Below are 26,314 nucleotides of genomic sequence, written 5' to 3'. Positions count from 1 at the left end.
TTTTTTTTAACGAAATGGCTACAGAGTTATGTCTCCTCTTTGAATGATTGTTTTGTCTTTTTGACCAAGCCCCATTTGCTCATGATAATGGCATGTGCTCCAAGTCAAAACCATCCATCCTCATCCTGTGGTTTGGCTTATTTGTCCTTCATGATTTTTAGTTTTCAAATAGTTCGAAATTCACCTTGATTAAGCTAGCAAAATATATAAGAGTAGGAAGAAGCATACTCTCCAAAACTAGCAAATTAATAGTCATAGATGATGAATGAAAGAGAGGTTGAAACCTTGGTAATTCCTAACCTAAACTTGTCATGTAACAAAATTGAATAGCACATCACAAGCAATATCTGAGAGAGAATTTTGCAAACCAGCTTGTTTAGCTACAACCCTTGCCTTACAAAGAGACAAACATTTTCAAGGCCTTGCATATGAAGTTTATCTGTCACCATGCATCTCGCTGTGTTGGTATAATGACATTAGTTTGAATTGTCCCATTTCATGGGATCAAATGAACGTACATGATATGTACTCCAACAGTTTGCTGGAGAAACACACCCCCTCAGAACATTTTGTTTATTACTTTATATAGAAATTGCAAATATGATACATATATCGTAGATAGAAAAAAGACAACTAAATTAGGGTGACGATAAGCTAATTTATATTAATCTAAATTTGGAAATTAGACAACTTATTAATGAAAATTCTATAATTTTCTACAATGCTATTGAAAGCAAAATTGTTTTAAAATATCATTACATTATAGTTTATAAAATTTAGAGCATATAATACACCGGTAAATTATATAGATAACCTTTTAATTTAAAAATATATAATAATAAAATATTTAATTTTTAATATAAATTTTTTTATTTTTTAATTTAAGTAATATAAATTTTTTTTTAATCTTTAATAGTCAGTGTTATGTTAAAAAAATAGTATAGAAACTAAGTACTAAATATTATAAAGAGTTTTACATTAAGTAAATTAAAAATTAAGAATTTTATATTATAAATTAAAATTTAAATACATATTATTATATATTTTTAAATTAAAATATCATCTATATAATTTAACTCATAATACATATATCAAAATTAGTAAAAAAATTTTAAAATATTTATAAGAAATTCAAATTAAAAAATTATTTGAAAGTCAAAAAAAAATCAAATTATTTTAACCATATTATCAATTATTTATGGAAACTAAAATTATAAGGTATAATTTTTTTCAAAAAAACATTTTTAATAATAATTTTGTCTGGCCGAAGAAAGTGGAATTGGCAGAATCTGCATTCTGCAAAAAAAATCTCCATCGAGACAACCACAGGCGGTTTCCCCTCATCAACGTGGCAGGATGTAAAGCAATCTATGTGCGCACTACGCATCCCGTGCACTTTGGAAACGTTCAGCCTCCTGGCGCCAACCTTACGCACATTTTCGTCTTTATCTCTCTAAGGAAAAGATCGCTTCTAAATTCAGTCAGTCCCTTCCCATATGCGAAATAGAAAAATGCTCCATCCTCAACCTTCCACTCATATAAAATCCTTCTTCGATCCATCTCTTCTCGTCACAAAGTTATTCTCAATTTCTGTTTCTTCCTACTAACCAAACCCTAATTTCATCTTTTTTTCCCCCTTCAATCTTCCCTTCGTTTTCGATAATTCTTGTTGATTTGCTTAAAGCAAAGGAAAAATAGGAAAAAAAACTTTATAGTAATTAATTTCTTATTTATTTCTGTGTTTCTGCAAATCCGTAGCTTTTTGTTTGCTGAGGTTTTTAGATTTCCTTATTTGGTAGTTTTTGGAAAAGCAATACCGTTAAGTTCGGTTGTTTTTTTTCTTTCCCAAAATAACACTATTGCCTAATAGACTATCAGCACTAAACCCATCTAAGAACTGTATTTCTGTCGGTGACGGACAACTCCCTCCTTTTTGTTGCAAATTTTGTCAAAAACCTTTTGTGGTGATCTCATGATTTGTTGAATTCTATCGCCAAATGTCTGTGGAAAGATCGTTTGAAGCTTGGGAGGAAGTGCAGCGGCATGGCCAGGATCTTGCAGACCGGCTGGCGCAGGGATTTACGGGCCTTATTCAATCCCATATGACCAACCCGCCAGCTTTTCCCTGGCCCAACCCTCAGAAATCGAAGCTTTTTGATTTGGAGTTCCCAGGCCACAGTTTTAATGGAAGGGATTTTGGAGTATTAGCTGATAATACTGGGATAAATGGGGTTTCTGCAATTTTCGATATTGGAAACAGAATTGGACAAGCTGGGGCTGATTTTGGGGCGGGCTTGAATGGGTTAGTGCAGCAGTTATTTAGGATGTTGCCGGTGCCTTTTAGGCAGGAGGAGAGTGTTGGGATGGAGGTGAGGATGGATGGTAATAGGAGTAATATTGGGTTGGGTATGGAGGGCGACTTGGGGTTGGTGAGCGAGGGGTTGAGGGATTATGGATTTGTGGAGAATGCTACTGGCGGTAAGCTGGATGGTTCATCAGATGAAGAAACGGGTGGGTTTAATTTGAAATCCGTGGGGCTTCTTGGTAAACCACAGGTAATGACTATGGCCGAAGTTGCATATTATTTTTTTGCAATAACTATGTAATTTGTAGAAGTCTTTATTGCAGCACATAAATCGTGGGGTTTTTTTTTTTAAATTTTTTTTTTAATTATTGTTAGAGTTTCTATTCTTAAATGCTATGTAGATTGTTAGATTACTTTTGACCTATTAGATGCTTGAAAAAGTTTTATTTATACATTGGAATTGGGGGCTTGAAAATGTCTGCATTTTGCAAATTGATTAAGATTTTATATTTTAGCATAGGAATAATGACTGTTGGGTCCTTGATCTTTTCTGGGTTTCTAATCCAACTGTTGAAACCTTTGCAATTTAGATCTTGTGGGATTTTCTAATGACAGAAATTGCAGAGTTGGAAAAATTTGAAATACAAAAGCTGAGTTATTTTGGTTGCATTAACCTCTACTCTTAACTAATTCCAAATTCATTTAAGGTGTACACTAAAATGAAGTTAAAACTATGGATCCATAATTTCTGAAGTTTGCTTTATAAAATTATAGGATTTTTGCGTAACACTTTGTTTAAAGCCACGCAGTTCAGTGAAACAAATAGATTTTTTCCTTTTAAATTTTAATTTTAAACTGTATTTCCTGTTTAGGTATGAAAATGTTGGGATTAGCATAAGCGATTGTTTCTTTGAGCTTTTATGTGTGCCTTTGATGCTAGGAAAGGGTAGTTCTGCTGAGTACAAGCCGAAGGGGCGACAACTTAGCCTTTTTAAATTTTCACTACGGCAGCCCTGGTGATTGGATAGTGTTGGAAGTACCATTGCTAACTTTTAAAAGTTAAATGTTCAATTCCACAAATTAAAATTAGAAGTCTAGGCACACACATAGAATTTTTTTTTTTTTTTAAGTGCTCCTACTGCTTTTATAAAATTATGCATGTTTGAAATTGGGATTGAAGTTTAATGAAAATAATAATCTCGTTTGGAATATATTGCCTTGATATGAACAGTTGATCATTGGAAACGTTATTCTTCTACATAAAGACTTTGTTTCTTAGAACCATCTCCCTCTCTAATGGACTCTGTGTTGTCCTTGTCCACTTCCTTTTTAACTTTGCCTTGCAAATGTTTGGTTTGTTACTTCCTTAGGGGCTCGTGTCTATTATTCAGATTTTAATTGGTTTTGTGCTAGATGCTTAATCTATAATGATTTGGGATAGTTAGTAGGCTTCAAAAAAAAGAACGACCTCCATAAACTCTTTTCTGTTCAAACTAAACAATATTCCTTTGACCATATGATTAAATATGAACATAGAAATAAAAATCAGATATGCTTCTGTAGCAAGGCCATTGTTGATGAAACAGCTTCAGCTTAAGTTGCTTTCATGCATTAGTTTGAAAGTCACTCTGCATGTTCTAGAGATGATAGACAGATCAAGAAAGGATAGATAGGAAGTTTATGCAGTAGAAGATAAAAGAGTTGGTTAGATACTGAGAAGACAATTGAATTGTTGGTGAATGATTGACTCAAATCATAGTTACTTCTTGAATAAGTGCAGAAAGGTGGGTGGAGGTACAGACTGTACGGTAAAAGTGATAATAACATGTTATGGTTATATGAATGGAACTTTGTTAAGTCATATTGCTCCTCCTTAGTCACATATCTCCCCTGGCCTCTCAGGCCAGCTGGGTGCATGACAAGCATATGTATTACACATGCAAGTGTTCAGCATATTAGATATAGCTAATCAGTGCTGTCAAAAGCGCTAGGCGCCCTTAAGGTGAGAAGGTCTTTCATCACCTGAGGAGTTAGGCATTCACTCGAGCAAAGTGAGACACTAATTTATTCTAAAATAACAAATAATTAAATATACAATATAAAAAAGTCTAACATATCACACAATAAATAAATTACCAAATTTCATATTCATATTTCATAATAGATTTTTGTTTTAAGCTTTAAAATCAAAAGTATTTTTCTAATAACACAAAATGTTAAAGCAAAATTCATAAAGCACATAATATAATTTAAAATTCTAGATGCATTGTTCAATTTTATTCATTATGTTATGTAAACTCAAAAATCCTAATTCTTTAGTCATCGTGTGGATGCCAAAAGATGAAAAATAAATCAGGTCAGCTTTTCTCTTTCTCAACTTTTTTTTTTTTTTAAATTTCTCGCCTGGGCACCTAGTTGAAGGCGCTCTGTCTAGAGCCTTCCAGAGCAAGGTGCTTGGATTTCGCCTCACCCAAGTGCCTTTTGACAACACTGTAGCCAATTGAAAGTCGTTTCTAGTGAACAAGGAATATGACCCATCATTAACATCATTATGACAGCATGTTTCCCTGCAGCAGTAGTTTTTCATTTTATAATGTTATTATCATCAGAGTCAATGAACCACTATGAAGTGTCATTTGTTTTCTAATATATTTCATTCTTGCAGTTTTTCAGTGGTTCATTTTCTACTGCATGCAGGGCGTCGTAAATATCACATCAACTTATGACAGTAGAAACAACAATATAGAGAGTTCTTTGGTTGCAAGGGGAGATTTATGGAGAGTTGAGGCATCACATGGCAGTTCCACATCAGGAAATGATAATTCATCACTCTTTCTGTTCCAGCTTGGACCATTACTATTTGTTCGTGACTCGACACTTCTTCTGCCTGTTCATCTGTCAAAGCAACACTTGCTTTGGTATGGTTATGATAGGAAGGTAATGATCAATTTTAGCCAGAGTGGTTGTAAAATGAAAAATATAATGTATTTGGAGGTGAGTGTGCAGAAGATACAAAGTGTTCGGATATCCTTTTACCTGCCTGTCCTAAAAAATGTACATCCTCTTGAGCCCTGGATTTCATCTGAAGGTTGAAAAGAATAGGCCTCCAAAGATAAGGGCTTGAAGTACTCACTGAACATTAGCGGTCTGCTTTCTCATAATTGTTTTACTGATTTACCTCTATACCCTGTTATTGGGTAGCTTAATTTATTCGCTTAACATTGTAGTAACAATTTTGCATTGTTACTTCTTCTGTATATATATTAGTTGCCTTGTGGTGCATATGTTGCTATGCTAACATTGCTATTGGCATTTTTTACATCTAAGATGTCATCTGTCAAGATTGTACTCCCTAGATTTTACTGAGAAATGCTTTGCATTATAGTATACACATATTTGCATCTAGATGTTTCTTGCTTGGTGCTTTATTTGTGAAGACCTTTCCTTTTGGTCTTTTCAGAATGGGATGCATTCTCTGTGTCCTGCTGTATGGTCAAAGCATAGAAGGTGGCTGTTAATGTCAATGCTCTGTCTTAATCCTTTGGCTTGTGTAAGTACTTCTTCTGAAATATGAGAGATTAGACTGACTGTATGCTTGAATCCAGTATAACAGTTGTATTCAAAGGCATAGTTAGAAGTGTGATCTATTGATGGTAACGTGTAGGGAAAGATTATTATTGAATTTGTAACTCTGTAGCTGAAAACTTTAATCCTACTTTACATCAAATACAATCACTTTGGATTTTGGAAAGGCAAGTGCAGGGTAAGCAAGAGAAATAGTTCAATGAGCATGATTTTCTTGAAGTAGTTAGAAAAATAAGGGGGGAAACTGTGTGATTGATATTGAAAATTTGACAAGGTTGCTTTTAACTCCCATATGCATTCTTGAAGTGATATTTATTGAATGACTGAAAGGATAGCTCAGTTGTCTTGCAACAAAAATCTATTTCCATCTCTGTGAGAAGTTAACTTGTTGATAATTAATGTATCAAGACAAGTGCTGTCACAGCATTTTTCCTGTAGCGATACTCTTTACTAATGTCAGTTTCTTGAGATTAATTTTCTGGTTTCTTATTCTTCTTTCTCCTCTTGCTACTGCTTTCTACATGCAGTCATTCGTGGATTTGCAGTTTCCAAATGGTCAGTTTACCTATGTGTCAGGCGAGGGGCTGACTACAAGTGCTTTTCTACCCATTTTTGGGGGCCTTCTCCAAGCTCAGGGTCAATATCCAGGAGAAATGAGGTTTAGCTTTTCTCATAAGGTCAGGTTATGATAGATGACCGGTTCTTGATGATTTCAAGATAATCTTAGGTTGCATGTGGATGGAGATATTTTGAAATCTAATATTTATTTTAGTATAAATTGTGTCATTTAGAAGCTAGAGAGATATATGTGATTTAGAACAAGAAGAGCACAATGGGTAGAGACTAGAGAAACAAATTTTCAATTTTATTAATTCTCAATTGTCAATTATAATCATAATATACTCTTCTCTAGTAAAATACCTAGAGGACACTCATAAGATTAGGAATCCCAAAATAAGGAAAATATTAATGAAATACTATTTGGGACTATTAAACCAATAGTAGGAATACTAAATGAACTCAAACTTGCTAAATAAAATAAACTGCTACTTCAATTCCTAATTTTACAATGAAAATTTAAATTAACATAATTGCTAAATGGAGTCCTCTTGGACTGCATCGATATGGTTAATCCAAGTGTTAAATAGTGTACATTTGAAATTACTTTTTTTTTAATAATTATTTCAAATTAATTGTCAAATAAGTTAGCAGTACGCATTCATTAATACCTAACTAAAGAAAATATATGCATTATCAACACTGAAACTATTTAAGTTCAAGTAATTCCCCTCAAGCACTTATCCAGAAACAATCTTTGAGAATTTTGTTGGTATTTAGTTTGGAATGGACTTGCATGCAAAATCTAAATAATTTTAATGAGTTTCATGGATTTGTAAAAAAGGTTCTTTTAAAATGTCTTAACAGAACAAGTGGGGTACACGCATCACACCAATGGTACAATGGCCTGACAAATCATTTACATTAGGTTTTGCTCAAGCCTTAGCATGGCAAAGATCAGGCCTAATGGTGAGGCCTACAGTTCAGTTCAGGTAACTTTTCAGGTTTACTTTTATGTTTATAATGTCACGTCATTATTCCTTTTCTCCATGTGGCACAATGGGACATATGGATGACATGAGCAGAATGGTTGCATTGACTATGGCCTTTTAAGTCCTGCAATAACCTGTAAAGAATATGGTTTATGATATTAGCATTACTAGCTATGCCATAACTTCTTGAATGGTCTAAATACCATATTTTATTCTCTTTTCAGTGTTGTCTTATGGTTCTTTTTGTCAATGGTTACATCCAATGCTATATTTGCACCCTGAGATTAAATGTTTATCTGGTTCTTAGTATTTTAAGCAGGGAGGAAAGAAAGTAGATGCTTGATGAATAACAAAATTTTGTGTGTGTGTGTAAGCATTTCTGATAGTAAATAGTTAAAAATGAAAACAAAAAGAAAAAGAAAAAAAGAAAGGAGCTCTGGGATTAGTCAATATATGCTGCTTATTGGGTCAGTTTCGGCCATAGTTGTGCTTAGCTTTTCTGGTACAGTATTCAGTTTATGCTGATTTGAACATTTACAGATTTACTGCATTTTGCCTTAGGAACTAAAAATTTGGACGCAGAGAATGTTTGTTGCCTTCTGTGATCTAGCATTAGACAAATCTGACCTGTAGGGAAAAAATCCACACTTTGTAATGCTGCTGGTACTTCTTCTATAACAGGAATCTCCTTGTTCTTCTTTTTAATAATTTTGTTTCTAATACATTGGAAACTCTTAAAGGAGAGAAGGGAGGTTCTGGTTTTGCTTCCTTGACTTCCTATGCTATGAGAGGGGCACTCGACTACCAGGTTCCTAGCCTAATAGCTAACAGAATTCTGCTTTGAAGTGGCCCATTATTAAGCCTCATCCAGGGTCCTTTGAATCAGGCAGCCTGATCTTGCATTTGCTTTCTCTCTATTCTTTCCTGTTCACTTGCAGTCAAATTAGCTCAGTATAAATAAGATTTTTGCACTGTACAATTTAACTGGCTTTAGGAGAACCAAATCTTTCATGGGGCTGTGACAGCTGCCTGGTCTTATCATTGTTATTGGAGTTGGAACTGGGCCTGTTGGATAGCATTATACTAGTAAAAGGTGTCTTGACAAGTATGTGACATGAGTATGTAACAATGAAGTCGCGAGTTAAGTAACATACTAACATAGATGTCAATATTGGTCGAGTTTAATGCAGAATCTGTTTTTATTCTTGCTTTATTGCCAATTTTTCCCCAATTTAACAACATACTAGTTGTGTGTTCAATTGAAGCATGGTCTTTAGGAGTTATTTATTGCATCTATTTTGTCTTTCATTTTGCTTTTCCTTGTTCAGATCACCATGTAATTAACATTGTTCGGTTTTACACTTTGCCAGTTTGTGCCCAACTTTTGGCGGAAACAATCCTGGGGTGCAGGCAGAACTTATTCATTCAGTGAATGAGCAACTAAATCTGATATGTGGCTGTGCATTCTTGACATACCCTTCAGTATTTGCATCACTGTCTGTAAGTTTGCTCTATTTATTTAGTGTCGGTGTATCTATTAACTTGATCACATCTCTACTTGCTCTTGGGCTTGCTTGTAGATCTTTACCTTCTTCCCCTACCCACCCATCCACCCCCTTCCCCGTCTCTTCTTCTCAATTTTCCTTCCTCTTTTTGTCATTCAATCAAACTAGATGGGTAAAAATCAATTTGACTTCAAAAATGATTTCACTTTTTTCACCCGCTGCTGCTTTTGTTCAAAAACATAATGCAAGTCTCTGAAGAAAAGCCATCCAGTTCTCATGATGGAAACCTCCATGCCATTGAAATGTATTCAGTTGCAGCAAATATTTTTCCTTAAACGAGAAACTGCAGTTTGGGTAGTTGACTGTTATTTCTGGGTAGCATATTTCCATGACTGTAAAATTGTAATTTATAAAATAAACAGTGTAAACATAGCACACAAGATTTTTTTTTTTCTTCTATAGAACAAATGTAGCAAAAAATGAGACTCGGTAGGTGTTTGGCATCGTAGCAGCCTTGCTTTTGCCCACCTGCTTTTCTGTTCCCCCCTTCTCCTGGACCATGGGCGGGGTTTCCAGCTTGTCCAAAACCATTGCTCCTGAGAAGCAGCTTGGCGGAAAAAAAATTGAAAAGCCAAAAGCATGTCAGCACACACGACTGTCTGGCCTAGTATTAATGTAATTGAACAACTAAGATGGAAACCATAGGTTTGAACTAGTAGGGTCAAAATGTAATTGGAGAGCTCGCACAACTTCATAGTTCTTATATTAGAATGCCTCCAAATCATATAGTGATTGCTTATGAATTATTTTTGTTATACAAACAATTAAAGAAAGTACTAACTAAGCCCATTTCCTACTCCTGAATAGCTTTGATGTAGTAATCACACCATCGTTGTGAACTACAATTGTATTGCGTAGTTTTAACAGGGCATTTCTTTCTGATGGCTCAAAAAATCTTTGAATGGATGCAAAGTGAATTTGAACGAGATTATTCAAGTTAGTACTGGTCAATGCCTCGTGGAAAGGGCTTTTGGTACTGTCTTGCAGTTTGCAATGGATTTGTGTCTTATGTGTTGTGCTTAGGTCTTGGGCTACAGATTTTTAATGAACGTATATTTTAACGCTAATCATCAAATTACTGGATGAACTTGTCTGGAGCGAAGTACTTTAATGTTATATAGATTCAGCCTTCTAAATGGAGATTCCATGTCACCCTGGAATTCATTTATCTTTTTTTGGATAATTTTTTGTTTGTTGATGTATTTTATGTACCCTTAATGCAGATTGGGCGGTCTAAATGGAATGGTAATGTGGGGAGCACAGGAATCGTTGTGAGAGTTGACAGCCCACTTTCTGATGTTAGTCAACCATCAGTTTCTGTTCAGATAAATGGCGGCATTGAATTTTGAATGTCTGGCTCTGCAATCACATATCTTGCATTAGAGATGTAAATAGACACGAGCATCTGAACCTGCAATACCACTTGTATATTTTGAGATTTCTATTTAATTATACGAGTCACTGCCATCTGCTTTCTGTAAAAATGAGGTTTTTTTTTTTTTTTAATTAAATCAAAAGCAACTGGAAGGTTGAAGCACTATGTAAATTTTGAATTGGATAGAATTTTGACCGTTCTAGCTTCAGAAATATTTGCCAACTTCCAAGTTCTAGCTATGTTCTTTGGACATGGATCATGTAAAAGAACGAACTTTTAATCTAATATGATAATTTTTGTAGAAGCTGAATTCCAACTTCAAGTTCTATGTGCTTGATTTCTTCAAATTGTCTAGTTTGGAAAATTTTCAATATTAAATATATGTTTTTTTATATGGACTCAGGTTTCAGACTTACAAAAAAAAGAAAAGCCATGATAATACAACATCTAATCATAATCTTTGTTCATTAATTATTAATACAATAGCAATTATATCAAAATCGGATATTTTTGAAACAATCAATCTGTGAATCCTTTGGATTCACACGAGAAAGGAAATAAAGAAAACAAATCATTCATTTTGTTAGCTTTACTTACATGAATATTTATAATATTTAATAAAAACATATCTAGACTCAAACTAATAGCGACAATTTAAATCTCTTTATCAATAAACTCATAAAATTATAAGGGTCAACATTATAAAATAAAAAAAAAAAACATTTTAGCATTATCAGTTTCTTGAATAATCTGAGCAAACCTTCACTAACAGTATCTCTAGAGAGCTCCAACAGGCCAACCATTTGATCATATGGTTTAGTTAGTAATCGCAGATGACTCTATTCCACAGCAATCTCTACCGCCAGCCCAAGATGTAAACAGGTTTGAAGGATTGAAACTTGTTGTAGTGTTTATGGACCATGCTTTTTTTACTACTTTTGTGCTGTATAAGCAGCCTAATCTAATGAAATCTGTGAGTGTGAATTCTGCATTTCCTATCTTGAGTTGTGTAAGGTGCAGCCTCTGTTTCATGTGAGTTTGCAGTGACAAGAAAATCCAACAGATACAAACAAGAAAGCAGAACAATCAATGCATAGTAGCTCAAGCAACCAATTAGCAATATCCTCATAGGATTTCGAATCCTTAAAGTTCATAAATACAAAAACAAATGGGATTTCAAGTAACCAATTAACAGCACTACATTTAAGCATAGTTCTGAAAGACATTTGGGTGCAGCGAGTCAGACCCATGAACTAAGTTGAAGAAGACGACCAAACTCAGGTGAATATTTATAATATTTAATAAAAATATATCTAGACTGAAACTAATAACAACAATTTAAATTTCTTAATCAATAAACTCATAAAATCATAAAGTCTAACATAATAAAAAAAAAAAATAGCATTTTCTTTTTCTTGGATAAACTGAACAACCTTCACTAACAATAACTCTAGAGAGCTCCAGTTGATGAACCATTGATCCATAATAAACGAGACAGACGCAACTTCATAAAAGAGTAATTATTCAGCGTTTGGATCAGTATAGTACAACATATTCTTCAAAGTGCGAGTTTATGCACAGCTTTTTTATCGAAAGTCAAATTTATTATCAAACAGGGTGGTTTAGTAGTCGCAGATGACTCCATTCCGCAGCAGTCTCCAACCCAATATAAGAGCGGGTTTGAAGGATTGGAAAGATGATGCTTGAACTTCGAAAGGGCTTCCTTCTTGCTCAGAATGCAAGCTGCATAGCAGAAGCCAACACAATTAATGGTTGCTATGAGGAGCAACCAAAAGAGAAGTATATTTTTCATCATTAAATATGGAAAAGCAATGTGAAGGAAATGGACGATTGGAGAGCTATTTAAAGGAAAAAAAAAAATTAGTTAAGAGGATTTAACATCTATAAAAATTTTATGTATTTTATATACAGATTCCACTGTGTTTTGGTTTTTAGGCGAAAATTCATATGTCAAATAATAGATTTGAAGGCTATTAATTTCTCCGTAAATCTTAGTTGCAGATTTTTTTTTTTTTTTTTTTTTTTTTATCATTGAGCATTATTACTTAAAATCATCTTTGGGATTAATTACTTAAATCTATATTTAAAAACTTCACTGGTTGGTGCTAGCATAAAAATTTCAGAAGATTATAGGATATTATCAGTGTACACAAGATGATTCTCTCTTTTATAAAAATATGAGTCATCCTTATAATATAAAAGCTGGGTCTATGTGATTATGACAAATAATATATATACATGGGATCGAATGTATTTAATAATTTCTAAAAAATTTCTATATGAGTTGACTTGACTAGCTACATAAGTTGATTCCAATTTATGGATGAATTTAATTGATACCCCATCGTGCACGACATTGCCTTTTAAGTGCTGGAAAAGTCAGGGCTCTACAAAAGAATAGACTGGGTAATAATCACGGGTTAGGTCTTGGATATGTAATTATATATTTGGAAAGAATTTGAAATTATTTCTTTAATTTTAGTAGATTAACAATATATAGATTTTTTTTTTTTAATGGAGGTAAAGGAGTCTTGGTCTTTGTTTTTATTATCTGACTTGACGAGCTTGGTGCTTGTATGACCCGTTGTATTAGTCGATTCCCACCGCCATAACATTCTAACCAGATTTTCTAATGTGATTTGGCTATGTTTTGGTAGGATTTTTGTGTGCATTTTTGAAATTGATTTTAATAGGACTTTTATGACTTTTAAATTATTAGCCCAATTATTTGGTAGAAATTTTGTGTATTCTTTTTTTTTTATCGAAAAAGAAGACTTCATTGTGATAGAAACACAGGTCAAAATACAAGCCTATTCATGTAATGAACCCAATTACAATTTCAGCCATCGAGCATGACCAAAGTCCAACAACTAAGAAACTTATTACAACTGGGCAAATGATTCAAAGGAAGCTTGAAACTTGCTGACGTCGTAGCTGTCGCACCAAATTTTTTACTTGCAACACTAGGAAAAACTCTCAGCATATAATAAAACCGTTAGAGAACTCTTCCCCAAGAAAGATGTCTCCTTCACAGCAAGTAAGCCAAGCAAGCTCATATACCCCATAAAAAGATCAGTGCCTAAGATTAACTACAACCGCTTCTTTGAGATGCCATCCAAGTAAGGAAACCCTTGACATAACATGTACCCACGTACAAAACAAAGAAACTGAACAATAAACCACATCCAAGGAGGGGAACTAAACTCCAGATCTGAAAACTATACCAGCATTACAACAAAAATACAAGCTAAATAAACTTAAAAAAAAAAAAGAGAGAGGGTGGGGGGGTGTGTTGTTGACGGCCAAAAGGGCGGACCTCCCCTAAAACTAAAGATTAGGTTTTTGAAGTTGAGGAGAGAAAATTAGGTTTAGAGAGAAGTAATTGTGTATTTAATTATATTTTATAAAAAAAATTTCAAACCAATGGGTTTTTAGAAAGTGCTCATTTATGATGAAGATTTTTTCATATATCCTAAATCGCAAAGGTAGTTCGTGCCCCTAATTTATATTCTCTTATTAATTGTTGTAGTTAAGCAATGTGGAAATTATTGCGTCGTCGCAAGCATCATGTCACAATTAATCAAATGGTGTGTTAGCAGGATTTTTGCCATATTCAAGTTATAAACTTGTTACAGTGAAACAAGAAAAAAAGAAGGGTACTTGGAAGATACCAAGTTTGCGATTGTAGTCAGACTCAGGCACTGTCAGTGAAACAATGAGCTGCAATTTGTGTTATGAGGAATAACACGATCTCCAACTTCCTTAGCAGCTTTGAAACAATGAGCTGCAATTTGTGCTTTCTCAGTGACATTTCTACTAGAAATACCCAGTAATCTCAACACTTCGTTTTCTCCAATGTGCCTAAGAGTTTAGAACGGAAATGTCAGGAACATGAACGAAAAGTAAACAAATTGGCAATGTGAAATATTTGACAAGAAGCTTAAATTGAATAATTGGGCTTGTTGTCAGAATAAACTAAGCTAAATTGATTTATTGGACCTTTATTTTTATGAATTCTTAATTACTTTTATCTCCCCTGATATGGAATGCTGTTTTCCAACGCTAATGCCGCGAAGAAAGCAAGAAAGTTCAAAGAAAATTCATTGTAGCCTCCTGAAGGAGAATTCACTACATGGGGCACATCAAATTGCTCATTGTTCCATTCTCTGGTGCCACCGTATAGGACTTGCCTATCCTTTCTAGCACTTACTCTTTCATTTTCATTTCCCTGCAAGGTAACACGATTTTTACCTCTCTTCTGCTTAAAGTACGTTCTGCACAATTGTGACAATCCCTTGAACTAGAGCCTCAACCTCTCGGTGACGCACTGTTGCGCATGGCCTTTGCTGAAAGAATTAATTTTAAACCATTTTCAATCCATGAACACTTTGTCAGCTCCACCTTTGGAAAATTTGAATGGGCAACATTAGAGTGCATCCCATAGACTTTTTGATTCCATGTCGGTTTGTCTACCAATTTCTTGATGTTTGGATTACTCTAGGGAAAGTTTCACCACAAGAAGGTGGTGGTTTTCATTTACATGTTGAAGGGCTAATAAAGTTAAACTTGGACAAGGAAGAAGCTATACACACTAATCAAAACTATTTCTCCTGGATCAACCAAGACTTATTTATATATATAGTTACTATTTTATCAATCCTGCTTTGATTACTCCAATTTAACATCATAAAGATCCTTAAGAAGCCGGCTTGATGAATGCTCTCGTGACTCATCATTACTTGGGGAAGAAATTGAGGAATCTAACCATGGTCCATCAGTTGACACGCCTCTTTGATCCTGACTATCCTGAGAGAACATGGGAATGTGAGTTTGGCTGTCATGTGATAGAATCTCAAAGGCTTTAAACCTTGCATCCTGGTCCATGGAACCGCGCTTGATTATCAGAGCTTGGACTGGAATTTCGCCTTCCACCATGCTCACTACAGAAGACATTGATGGCCTTAATGTGGGTGATGGGTTGGTGCACAATAAAGCCAGGTTAAGTATACTCATTGCCTCTTGCTTTGAGTAGTTTGATCCTAGATTTGGATCCACAAGTTCCAGAAGGTTTCCTTGCTCTTGCAGCACATAAGCCTTCATTTATATAACAAAAGCAAAAGGGTTTAGAATTTAGATATCTAGCTTGTGCAGTCTTTCCAAACAAGAAAAGATAATTAAATTTGCATTGCAGTCATGTGTAGTCATAATGTTACCCAATCAAGAAGATAAACAAACTCCTCCTTTGGTCTGTAGTTGGTGTTGCTCTTCCCGCTTACAATCTCCAGACCAACAACTCCAAAGCTGTAAACATCTGCTTTATCTGTCAAGTAACCCCTCATTGCATATTCTGGAGCCATATAACCTCTGCATAAAAATCAAATAGTTGCAAAATGTTAACAAATTCATTTTTTTTTTCAAGTCTGATCCCACAAAAGGTAAGAATAGAAGCTGACTTCAAATTACATACATACAGTTTACAATTTCTCCAATATCTACCACATCATTTCATATGCATTCTATAATCTGTCCAAAACCCTGCACTTTAGAAGAAGTCTACTTCTTTTGCATAACTCAAACAAATAGATTTAAAGTGATAAAGGGAACTCACACTGTTCCAGCTATCCGTGTGCTGATATGAGTGTTTTCTTCTTCATCAAGCTTGGCTAAGCCAAAGTCTGATATCTTAGCATTTAAATCCTTATCAAGAAGCACATTGGTAGCTTTTATGTCTCTGTGTACGATTTTCAGCCTAGACTCCTCATGGAGATAAGCTAATCCCTTTGCAATACCCAACAGTATTTTCTTTCTTGTTGGCCAATCCATTTCAAGTCGTTGTTCCTCACGACCTAACATCAGAAGACTCAATTCAGTCATATTCTGGAGAATTCAGAAAATGATGCACAAGATATTTGTCAAGCAATTACCAAAAAGTGCACGAGCAAGACTGTTATTTTCCAAGTATTCATAGACTAACAACAGTTGGTTTCCTTCAATGCAGCAGCCATACAGCCTCACAAGGTTAGGATGTTGTAAGGCAGATATCATGCCTATTTCGTTCACAAATTCACGGTTCCCTTGCTTCGATTTTGAAGACAGCTGCTTAACAGCAATTATTGTACCATCTGGCAGCACTCCCTGATATCAGCACGTTAAAATTTCAGAATATTTTAGCATGTCTTAATAGTAAATTTCTTGTATCATAACCAAGCAAATAATAAATGCACAGATTCATAATTACCTTGTACACTGGCCCAAATCCTCCCTCTCCAATCTGATTTGCCACATCAAAACTGTTGGTAGCTTGTTTAATTTGTCTTAGACTGAAATAACCAGTTTGGAGATCTAGTCCACGAAATTCTGTAAGAGCATAGTCTCAAATCAGGCAGAAAAGACTATCAAAAAATTTCATAGCATGCACAATTAGAGAAGAACATCTAGACATGTATTATGCAATTAATCTTACCTTTATCTTCAAGGTCCTTCACCCCTAAATAACCTTTCCGTCGGAGGACTAACAAGATCAGCACAACAACAAAGCATGAAGTAGCTACAATGCCGATAATCGCTGCGACTAACAACCCTCCGTCATCAACCTTGAAGTCTATTAGAAGAGAGAATACATAAATGACAGGTTCGTATGACAGGTGAAAATCATTCAAGATGAAATAAGCTTACTTGGTGTCACCGTAATTGCTGATATGAGAGGTCCATAGACACTTCTTGTTGGAATTGCAGTAGTACCTTTGCCCAACCAATACAAATGTATCTCTAGTGTAGAGCTGCCGTTAACCAAAATATTATCAAATTCCTCAACATGACTAATACGAGCTCCTCCAGCTTTCTCCATAATATTGAAATCCTTCAAAACTACATTTCCCTGGGAAAATAATTCAAATTACAGTCAGTTGACATAGTTTCCTCTTTCCATAGCTAAATCAAATCTAACACGGAACCAAATCATAAACTCACTTGAATTGATACATCAAATATGCGCCTCCCAAGGCTGCAATATGATTGATCATTGGAATACATAATTTCAGCAAAGTGAAGCTTCACTTTATAGCTTCCCTGCCGCATACATAGGCCATAGTACTTAAGTGATTGAGGAGCTAGGCGGGCAGATTCATACAATCGTGCTCCAGTCACATTTGAACCAAAACTTGTTCTTGCTATGAATTCAGCACTATCATTGCCCATATAAAGTCCAGTACTGCTATAAGCCCATTTTTCTGCAAAAATAAAGGTAGATGGCCCACTTGGAGTTACATCTTCTTCATATTCATTATTCTCAAAGGTCATCTTGTGTCCTCCACAGTTTATAAACAAGGAATGGTCTGCAGATATAATCAATTCATTTGTCAAAACCTCACAAGTTTCTTGAGTTTTTCTACTGACAAAAAAATGCAATATTTATCTACACTCACATTCAGGTTTCCCGGAGCAGGCGAGGTCCCTTTTCAAGCACCAGGAAATCCTACGAGATGAAAGTTTGATGATCAATAATATATATTTCAAATGTGTTTTTAATTAGTTGAGGAATGTTAGTGAACAAGTAACTCACTCATTGCTCTCAGAAGGTGAAAAACTAGAAACTAAGTTCCTGTACATTTAAAAAAGAAGATAGAGTAAATAGCATGACAGACATAACAGAACATTAAAAAATAACAAAAAAAAATGATGCGTACACTTCTGGCTGCTGGCAACCAATCATTAATGACCCCATAAAATTGTTGTAAGATACATCCCTGAGATGATATGTCAAATCAGGATTTAATGAAGTTCTTGGGTTAAAACTTGAAAAGAGCTAAAAGCCATGATAAGAATACTGAATGAGAAGTAACAATTAACTACATGTCTTGCAAGTTGCAAACTAGATAAGCATTTATGTACGTTCTATCAAAGTATGAATCTTTTCAATTGATTATATAAAGGTCCATAGCTTCATGAAGGACTCACAAGTTCTGTTTACTGTTCAATATCCAGTCAGGTAGTATTCCAGTCAACGAGTTATTAGTCAGAAACCTACATGGATTGAAAATAATACATTCAGAGAAATTGTTCCTTTCAACATATTTTTACTTATTGACTTACATGTAATTTAATTTTTGCAATCTCTTAAATGTGCCTGGAATTGGGCCTGTCAACTTATTGAAACTAAGATCCCTGCAATAAATAAATGGAATCACACATATATATATCACGATAATTCAGACCTTAAAACACCAGTGCAGTAGAATTCATGTAATGTGGAGTCGGTCTATTTTCTTAAATTATCCAAACGTGCTTGTATAATTAAGCATCCATATAAAGATGGCCATCTGAGGCTTTGAGAAACTTACAATTGTTTTAATTCTGTCATGTCTCCAACATATTCTGGGATTGTACCAATCATTAAGCAATTTCTCAGTATCCTAAGTAACGAAAAAGTATTCAATCACAATAATTAACAGAATCCAAATGGAACAACATAGGTTTGAATAACATATTTTGAACAGTGATAGTCAACTCACAGTCTCTGAATTTTTTTCAAAGCCTTGAGATCAGGGAAATTTGAACTTGCTCCATTCAAATCGGATATTCTCCTGACAAACAACATATGGCAGAAAAATAACTTTTTCCAATCCATACACATAGATCTTCATGAAAGTAACAACACAGAAGTTGAAAAAACTAAGAGGACGTTTTGCTTACAATTCAATTAAGTTTGTCAAGAGCGATATGGTAGTAGGAATAGGACCCTCCATGGACGTTCCTTGCAAATCTCTGCAAAAGAAAATAAAATTTCTATTAGTTTGTATAGATAAATAATGTGAACAGATGAATGGAATTAAGCATATACTCACAACCGAACAATGTTGGCCCAGTTCCCAATAAATTCGGGTATTTTCCCTGACAGTTCATTCCCATCTATCCTACTGCAAGAAGTACTTGAATTTCATGAGTGCTTTAGCTCAAAATGCTAAAATATGTGAAAATTTGTCAAATTACATCACTTACAAGTCAGTTAAGTTCTTTAAATTGCCAAATGTATCTGGTATCACTCCTGTAAAATTGTTTGCAGAAAGAAGGCTGCAGGAATAATAAACCATTGGCTATTTGGGAGTGAACAAAAAATATTAGATATCTGCTGCAGTATAATTATTATCAGAGCAAGGATAAAAACAATTGAAAATACAAATTAATTTTAAAAATAAATTCAAAGAAGATGAAAAAAGCAGGCGTACAGTCTCTTCAAGCTCCTCAAGTTTCCAAGGTTTGAAGGGAGAGGTCCTTCAAGAAGATTATCTCCCAGAACCCTGCAACATCCATTTAAAGTTGGAAATAAAACACTGTAACTCCGTATTTGCTCTACTTGGCAAAGAATTCTGTTTCTTAACTTACAGTTCCTCCAGAGTAGCAATGTTTCCAATTTCCTGAGGAATTGAACTGGTGAGACGGTTCGCCAAAAGGGACCTAATTAGGCACAGCAGTAATCAGTAATCACAAGTTGGACAAATGGCTGACTTGTTTGTGGATGATGGCATTATTGTAATTGAAAGGGTCCTTACTGATATAGAGATGCAAAGAACTTACAAGTTTCGAAGGTTAGGGAGCTGAGCAAGACTTGCAGGGATTGTTCCATTAATATAGTTACGAGTGAGATCACTGTTCAATATAAAATATTTCACATTAGTCACTAAATTAAGTAAAAGGATGCACAACCAAAGGGTTAGCCTGGCAGAACGAAGCATTCAATTTGGGCAGGGTCCCAATTTCAAGTCTCCCATCCCACTCCATTGTAAAACAAAATGCCAATCTTCTATGAGATTTGGCAATACTAGCTTATCTGCTTTGTTGTCAAAACTGTTTTTTTCAGTAAAAAAGGAAGGCTCGTGAATTTGACAGATCAGGAGTGTTTAAACGTCCTAAAAACAATTGAATCAACCAAAGACTTTTAGGGCTATGAGATCTTTTTAGGGCTGTGAGATATCTGAGTTGGAGTCCTAGTCAGAGCCAAATAAACGAAAAAGAAAAACAATTGAATCATATTCCAGAATTCCCTGCAGATGACATTAAAGTTCAGACATCGAACTGTTCACCATATTGCTGTGCAATAAATCTTGATCTTTTACTATTTTTAAGAAAACTAATTCAAATAAAGAGCACTATACATCAAGTAATGAATGGAAACGCATACAATATCAATCTGCTTTCAATTCTAAACGTGCATAAAATTTGAATGATGCATGCGTATACTTACAGTTGAACCAGAAAAGTAAGTTTCCCTATTTCAGTGGGTAAAACTCCTGTCAAGTTCAAAGCCTTCAGCAGGCTGCAAAGAAACAAAAAAGGTAAAAGGCAAAGAGTATTATCATCAGTAGTTGGATTAGTGAATCCATCTCACATAAATATGCTAGAAGAATAATGCAATATTTTCATGTGCATGTGGAAAAATTTCTGTGGGTATGCATCTTTACAAGTGAAGAGAATAATGAGATGCTAAAGGAAGAAGCACATACATGTTTGTGACGTGACAAACGTTGCCGTTTTCAAATGAACAGTCGCACGTGACATTGCTTGAAACGAGGTCATCTGTGAAGTTCAATTTCCACTCTGGTTTACTGCAAGAATCTTGGGTAACGTTCCAGGAGGTCTTCAATTTTGTAAATATTGTTTGAAGAATTTCCACTGTTGAAAATAGCTCATCAAATTTTTTTGAAAATAGTTCATCAAATTTTAATTATTTATCATTAGCAACTTAGCACAGTAATGTCAAAAGGCAATGTCTTAAATAAAAACAAAAATGTTGATAATTATTTTATACTACTATGTTTGGTTTCCTAAGAAATTGAGAATTAAATGTCGTGTTAGAAATACAATTTCAAAATTTATTATTATTACTCTAATAATATCTTAATCTTTTTAATTCATATATTTTAATTAATAATTTACATAAAACATATTTTTATTAATAATTTACATTTTAAAATTTTAATAATTTACAAAATATTTATATTTTATTTATTTAAAATATAATATATAAAAATTTATAAATATTATTATAAATACATATTTTATATTTAAATTATTTATATAAATAAATTCAAAAAATAATTACTCAACACATAAAATTTGAGTTCCATTCAAACCAAACACTTCTTTAATTACACCTAAATTCTATGTTTTAACCAATAATCCAAAGTAAACAACTTTGAGATTTAGCTTTAATTAGACTTAATTTTGAGATTATAAATTGAAAAATAATTTTAATATTATTAAGATAAATTTATTTTTTTATTTTTTCTCTCTTATAAAATTATATAAATAACGCATGCGTGCTTGGATTATAAAATTATTACTTTTTATAAGAAAATAATTTTTGGAAAGATTATAAGAAAAATTATTTAATAGCACAGCTGACCAACTATTATTTACATTGACCCACAATATATAAAAAGAAAAAAAAAATAGACCATGAAGATTTGCAAAAGGAAATTTTAGTATTTCCATATTTTATATTATAGTAATTTATAGAAAAATTCTTAGATAAATTTAATTTAATATACTATTTATAGACTAAATCAATTAAATCACTCTAAGTTATCCATATTTATTTATAATTATACAAATATAAAAAATCAAATATTTATTTATAATTATATTACCGTAAAATAATTTTATTAGCTTAACTAAAAAGGGAAGTTAGAAAATCTCCTGTTTGATTGCAGAGAAAGACGAAGGAAAATGGCAGAACTTTCAGACAACTCTTTTTCCAGGGAAATGGAAGTAAAAAATTGTTCGAAAGTTATAAACTGCCTCATTTTCTCATCGTCCAAACCTAATCTTCAGAATTGGGAGTGAGATATTCTATTTCATATTGTTCAAATTCTCAGAAAGCAAACAGAGTATACTTAGAAATAGAAACTGCTAAAAGCAAAATGAAGACACCATTACCAACAAAATATTTGCCTCAAAACAAAACTTTTTCCATTATCATTGGTTATTTTATGCAATCAATGTCTCACATTAATCTTCAAAAATGGGAAGAAAGAGAGCAAAAATTTCTTGGTAAAGAGAGAGAGGGATTAAATTTCCGAATTCCAAAAAACAAAAGAAAGAAAATAATTTTTCTCGTCTTTTTTTCCCTCAAATTCTTATAAACCAAACAAAAGTTAAACGACCATTACTCAAAGCAGACAATAAAAACGCTGAAAACAAAGAAAACCCAGAAGCAAAATGTGGTTTCATTTTGCCAAATATGGAAAGAAGCAGAAGTGAATATAAATACCTTCTTCTGTAGGCAAAACTTGAGCCAGAGATCCCAACTTGACAAAAGAGCAATCCAAAACCAGAACCCCGAAAACAATAACAGATAAAATCCTCAAGAATGAAGGAATTACAAACGCCATGGTTTTTCCTCTTCTTCTCCTCACTGCTTTCCAGAGAACTAGAAGAGAGAGTGAAAAATGAGCTTTAGAAAAAGAACAAAAGGACAAGAACTGCAGCGAAACTTGAAAAGAGTAAATTTTAGAGGAACGAGTAGTTGGAGGACTAAAGGTGACAAAAGGGTTTGGTTTTTATGAAGGTGGTGTTGTATGGGTTTCTTTTGAAGGGGTCAATCAAATGGCCAAATAAGGAAGTAAAAAAAAATGAGGAAGACAAACTGTTTCTTTCTTTCCGATTACTATAAGGAAGTGTTCAATGAGAATCGGCTAGGATGAATCAAGAAGCTGCAATGAGACAAAAAGAGTTAAATCAAAAGGCCGTCAATGAGGAATCTAATGGCTTGAGCAAAGCAGTAGTTAAATAGTAAATAGACGAGACTGGACGATGCATGATCCTCCTTTGACATATTTGTCTAAAATTATGTTCTCTCATTAATTATAGTTCCTAATACTTGGTTCCTCTGATAGACATATGGGTTAAGATTACAATTCTATGTATTCATTTTTTTTTTTCCTTTTCTCTAAAAGTTCTCTCTTTTATTTTAAGATAATTTAAAAATTATGGATAAATTTTATTGGCATTCACTCAATTTTATTAATTATTTTATTTTAATTATTATAATTTAATTTATTTTGATAAATTACTTATCTTTTAACTTTTTTACTAGCAGTTACTCAAATCAAAATTCGGTAAAACTCCTATGTAGCATATATCTTACATGGTTTTAAATTATATAAAAACATGAAATCTTCACCAAGACAAGTTAAAATTTGTTTATTTGTTTAGTTTTTTTATTTAAAAATAGACATTAATAAATGAAGTAAGCAGCATGAATATAAAATTTGTTTTTTTTTCTCTTTAATCTTTTAATTTAACCTCTCAATGGGATAAATTTTTTATTATTTAAAACGATATAAAATACGCCATATAGGAGTTTAACGGGAAATTCAATCAGATTCTGATATAAGTAACTACTAATAAAAAAAAAGTAATTTTATTAAAATAAATTAAAGTATAATGATTGAAATAAAATAATTAACAACATTGAGTGATTGCTAAGGGAATTTATATTGAAATCCATCCAACATTATATACTGACTTACCTTTCTTTTTAAAAAAAAAAAAAATACCAGCTTGCCTAATTTTATCTTTGATTATTGTAATAATCAATGCCTAAAATAATTATTGTCAATTGTAAATTAATTAACATTGCTGTCATTTATGGATGGTCTAATTATTTTTACTTTGTCTGTATAGAATGAGAAAGTCTTGAGCTCTGATTTCTCCATCTCCCTATTATTTTGACTGTGTAACTCCTCAATTTTTAATCAATCTATTAAATTTTCGTTGAATAAAATAAAATTGGTGTATAGTCCATCTTTGCTTAAAATAATTTTATATTTAATTGTTTATTTTCCCTCTTTTCACAACTAGGTTGCATGATAATGAAGTAGTACTAATTTACTATAATGATAAAACTGTGAGATCCTGCAATCAAAATATTCAAATTTTAATTTCTAAGTTTGTGCATTTTGTTCATTATTTCTTTATTTGTTGATTGTACTTGTCTATTTATTTTTGGTTTCTACAGAGGTATAATAATCGATGGGTTACGTAAAGAGGGCTTAATTTCACTTATAATCTCTTAACTTAGTTGGTTATATTAATAATGTCCCTCGACTTTAGTTTGTATCATAAAAATTTTTGAATTTCAATTTGAATATCATTATAATCCAATTTCCAGGATAAATGTCACTTATCGTCTCTCAACTTCGATATATATACAACACACATCCCTCAACTTTAATTTTTCTTGTAAAAATTTTTAAGTTTTAAATTAATACATAAATAATTTTAATACAAAATGTACTAAATAATAACCAAGCTTGGATATTATTTTGCTAATTTAAGAAATAAAGATAAAATTATATACAGTATCAACCTATATAAAAAAATCACTCATACTTAATTGGGGTTTAAATATTTTCAAAATAAAAAGGAAAATAAATATATGTTATTAATTATTTTCTTACGCTAAAATAAAATTAAAGGAATTAATATAAATTAGGCATAAACCTTTTAAATATTAATCTAAAAGCTGTTTAAAAAGTAATATATGTAAAAATAATATTTTATATGATAAATTAAATAATTAATTAATTATAAACATCTATAAAAATATTAAACTATTTTCTAAAAGTATGATTTTATTTTAAATGAATTAAAAATAAATGAAGATTTAAAATTTTAAATTGACTTTAAAATTGAGGGATTACTATGATAAATCTATTTAAATTAAGAGATGATGAATAAAATTTAACCCTAAGTGAACCTGAAAACCTATAATAACAGGTTATAAAAATGTTAGTGACAGTTAAATTGAAATTTAGAGATTTTTATGATATGCATTGAGGTTAAAAAGACGATACTGACACAACCATTTAAGAAATTATGAGTAAAATTAACCCCACAATGAGACGTAGCCATATTTCTTTTTCACTATAAAAGAAAATTATCTTATAATAGATAGATGAATCTCTCCACTCCCTACATCTTAAAGGTAAAGGAAAATCAATCAAATTATCTGAATTTGATTGTCTACTTATGTATTTATTAGTATTATACTTTACATATGCAAATATATTTTTATCTTAAGTTGGTTATTGTCATGATATATTTTGTAATGTTACTTTTAGGGGGAAAAAAAACTAAGGTTGTACAAAGGGATGAGATTAGGGGTAGTAATTTTATACGCAAATCGCAAATACAAATCAGGGTTATGATTGAATTTATTTATGTTGATATCTGTCACATCTATAAAAATACTTCGTATTTTTCTGTTGATGAGTCTTTTGACTTTAGGTAACGAACAACAATTTCGTCGCCAAAAAATTATCCATATCGTCGCCAAAAACGCATTTGGGACAAAATTATAACTTTCACTGTATACGTCGCCAAATCAACGCAGCACAATTTAGTAAGCGTCCCTGTAAATTTAATTATTTGGGACGAAAATTAGCTTTAAAAGCCGTATTTAAATCTTTGATTTCGTTTTCAACTATGGCCAAATTTAATTAATTAACTTAAATTAAGTTCCTATTATTAATTAATTATTTATTTTTCATCCCAATTAATTGTTTATTATAATTTGAAGATAGCTTTACATTGAAGGCAGTAAGTAGGTGAGGGTGGATCATAGGGGTGACGGTGACGATAAGGTTAGAAATTTTCCTCATATTTTTATTTTTTTTTTTTAATTTTAGTTAAAGTGAAACTCACATTTATAATTAAAAATACTTAATGTTATATTTAAATTAAAAAAAAAAAATAGTGTTAACACAAATAGATTTGATGTAGTGGTGGACGTGCACCATATTCTATAAATTCGTTAATAGTTTGAGAATGGCCTCATTTTACACGTCTAACCTCTAAAAAAGAATAATCTTCTATGAGAGACAAATTAAAATAGCATTAGATGATAAAATTA

The 26,314-nt window shown here is 32.6% G+C and overlaps 2 protein-coding genes across 4 annotated transcripts; one reads left to right on the top strand and one right to left on the bottom strand.

Annotated features, from left to right (window-relative positions):
- Positions 1-1,309: 1,309 nt before the first annotated feature.
- LOC110654232 (uncharacterized) lies at positions 1,310-10,684 on the top strand. Its single transcript, XM_021810146.2, has 7 exons — positions 1,310-2,555; positions 5,003-5,242; positions 5,766-5,855; positions 6,418-6,567; positions 7,316-7,440; positions 8,811-8,940; positions 10,229-10,684. The coding sequence occupies exons 1-7, from the start codon at positions 1,998-2,000 to the stop codon at positions 10,352-10,354; spliced, it is 1,419 nt and encodes a 472-aa protein (XP_021665838.2). The 5' UTR covers positions 1,310-1,997; the 3' UTR covers positions 10,355-10,684.
- A 4,181-nt stretch (positions 10,685-14,865) lies between these two features.
- LOC110668044 (probable LRR receptor-like serine/threonine-protein kinase At1g53430) lies at positions 14,866-23,162 on the bottom strand. Of its 3 annotated transcripts, XM_058136730.1 has the most exons (24): positions 22,670-23,161; positions 20,901-21,069; positions 20,642-20,713; positions 19,975-20,046; positions 19,783-19,854; positions 19,626-19,697; positions 19,399-19,470; positions 19,245-19,316; positions 19,093-19,164; positions 18,912-18,983; positions 18,741-18,812; positions 18,493-18,564; positions 18,358-18,423; positions 18,087-18,146; positions 17,963-18,001; positions 17,826-17,875; positions 17,371-17,735; positions 17,077-17,278; positions 16,865-17,002; positions 16,640-16,758; positions 16,326-16,536; positions 16,010-16,247; positions 15,615-15,765; positions 14,866-15,495 (listed from the first exon to the last, which is right to left on the bottom strand). In XM_058136730.1, the coding sequence occupies exons 1-24, from the start codon at positions 22,788-22,790 to the stop codon at positions 15,070-15,072; spliced, it is 3,075 nt and encodes a 1,024-aa protein (XP_057992713.1). In that variant the 5' UTR covers positions 22,791-23,161; the 3' UTR covers positions 14,866-15,069. The 3 variants fall into 3 exon arrangements, with proteins under 3 accessions (XP_057992713.1, XP_057992714.1, XP_057992715.1); XM_058136731.1 differs by lacking the exon at positions 18,358-18,423 and having other exon boundaries at positions 22,670-23,162; XM_058136732.1 differs by lacking the exons at positions 19,975-20,046; positions 20,642-20,713; positions 20,901-21,069; positions 22,670-23,161 and having other exon boundaries at positions 19,399-19,493; positions 19,783-19,839.
- Between the last annotated feature and the right edge of the window lie 3,152 nt (positions 23,163-26,314).

Source organism: Hevea brasiliensis, chromosome 15, assembly GCF_030052815.1.
Source record: "Hevea brasiliensis isolate MT/VB/25A 57/8 chromosome 15, ASM3005281v1, whole genome shotgun sequence".
NCBI classification, from domain to species: domain Eukaryota; kingdom Viridiplantae; phylum Streptophyta; class Magnoliopsida; order Malpighiales; family Euphorbiaceae; genus Hevea; species Hevea brasiliensis.
Note: the sequence above shows the minus strand (reverse complement) of the source record. Positions and strands in the feature narration are given on the sequence as shown.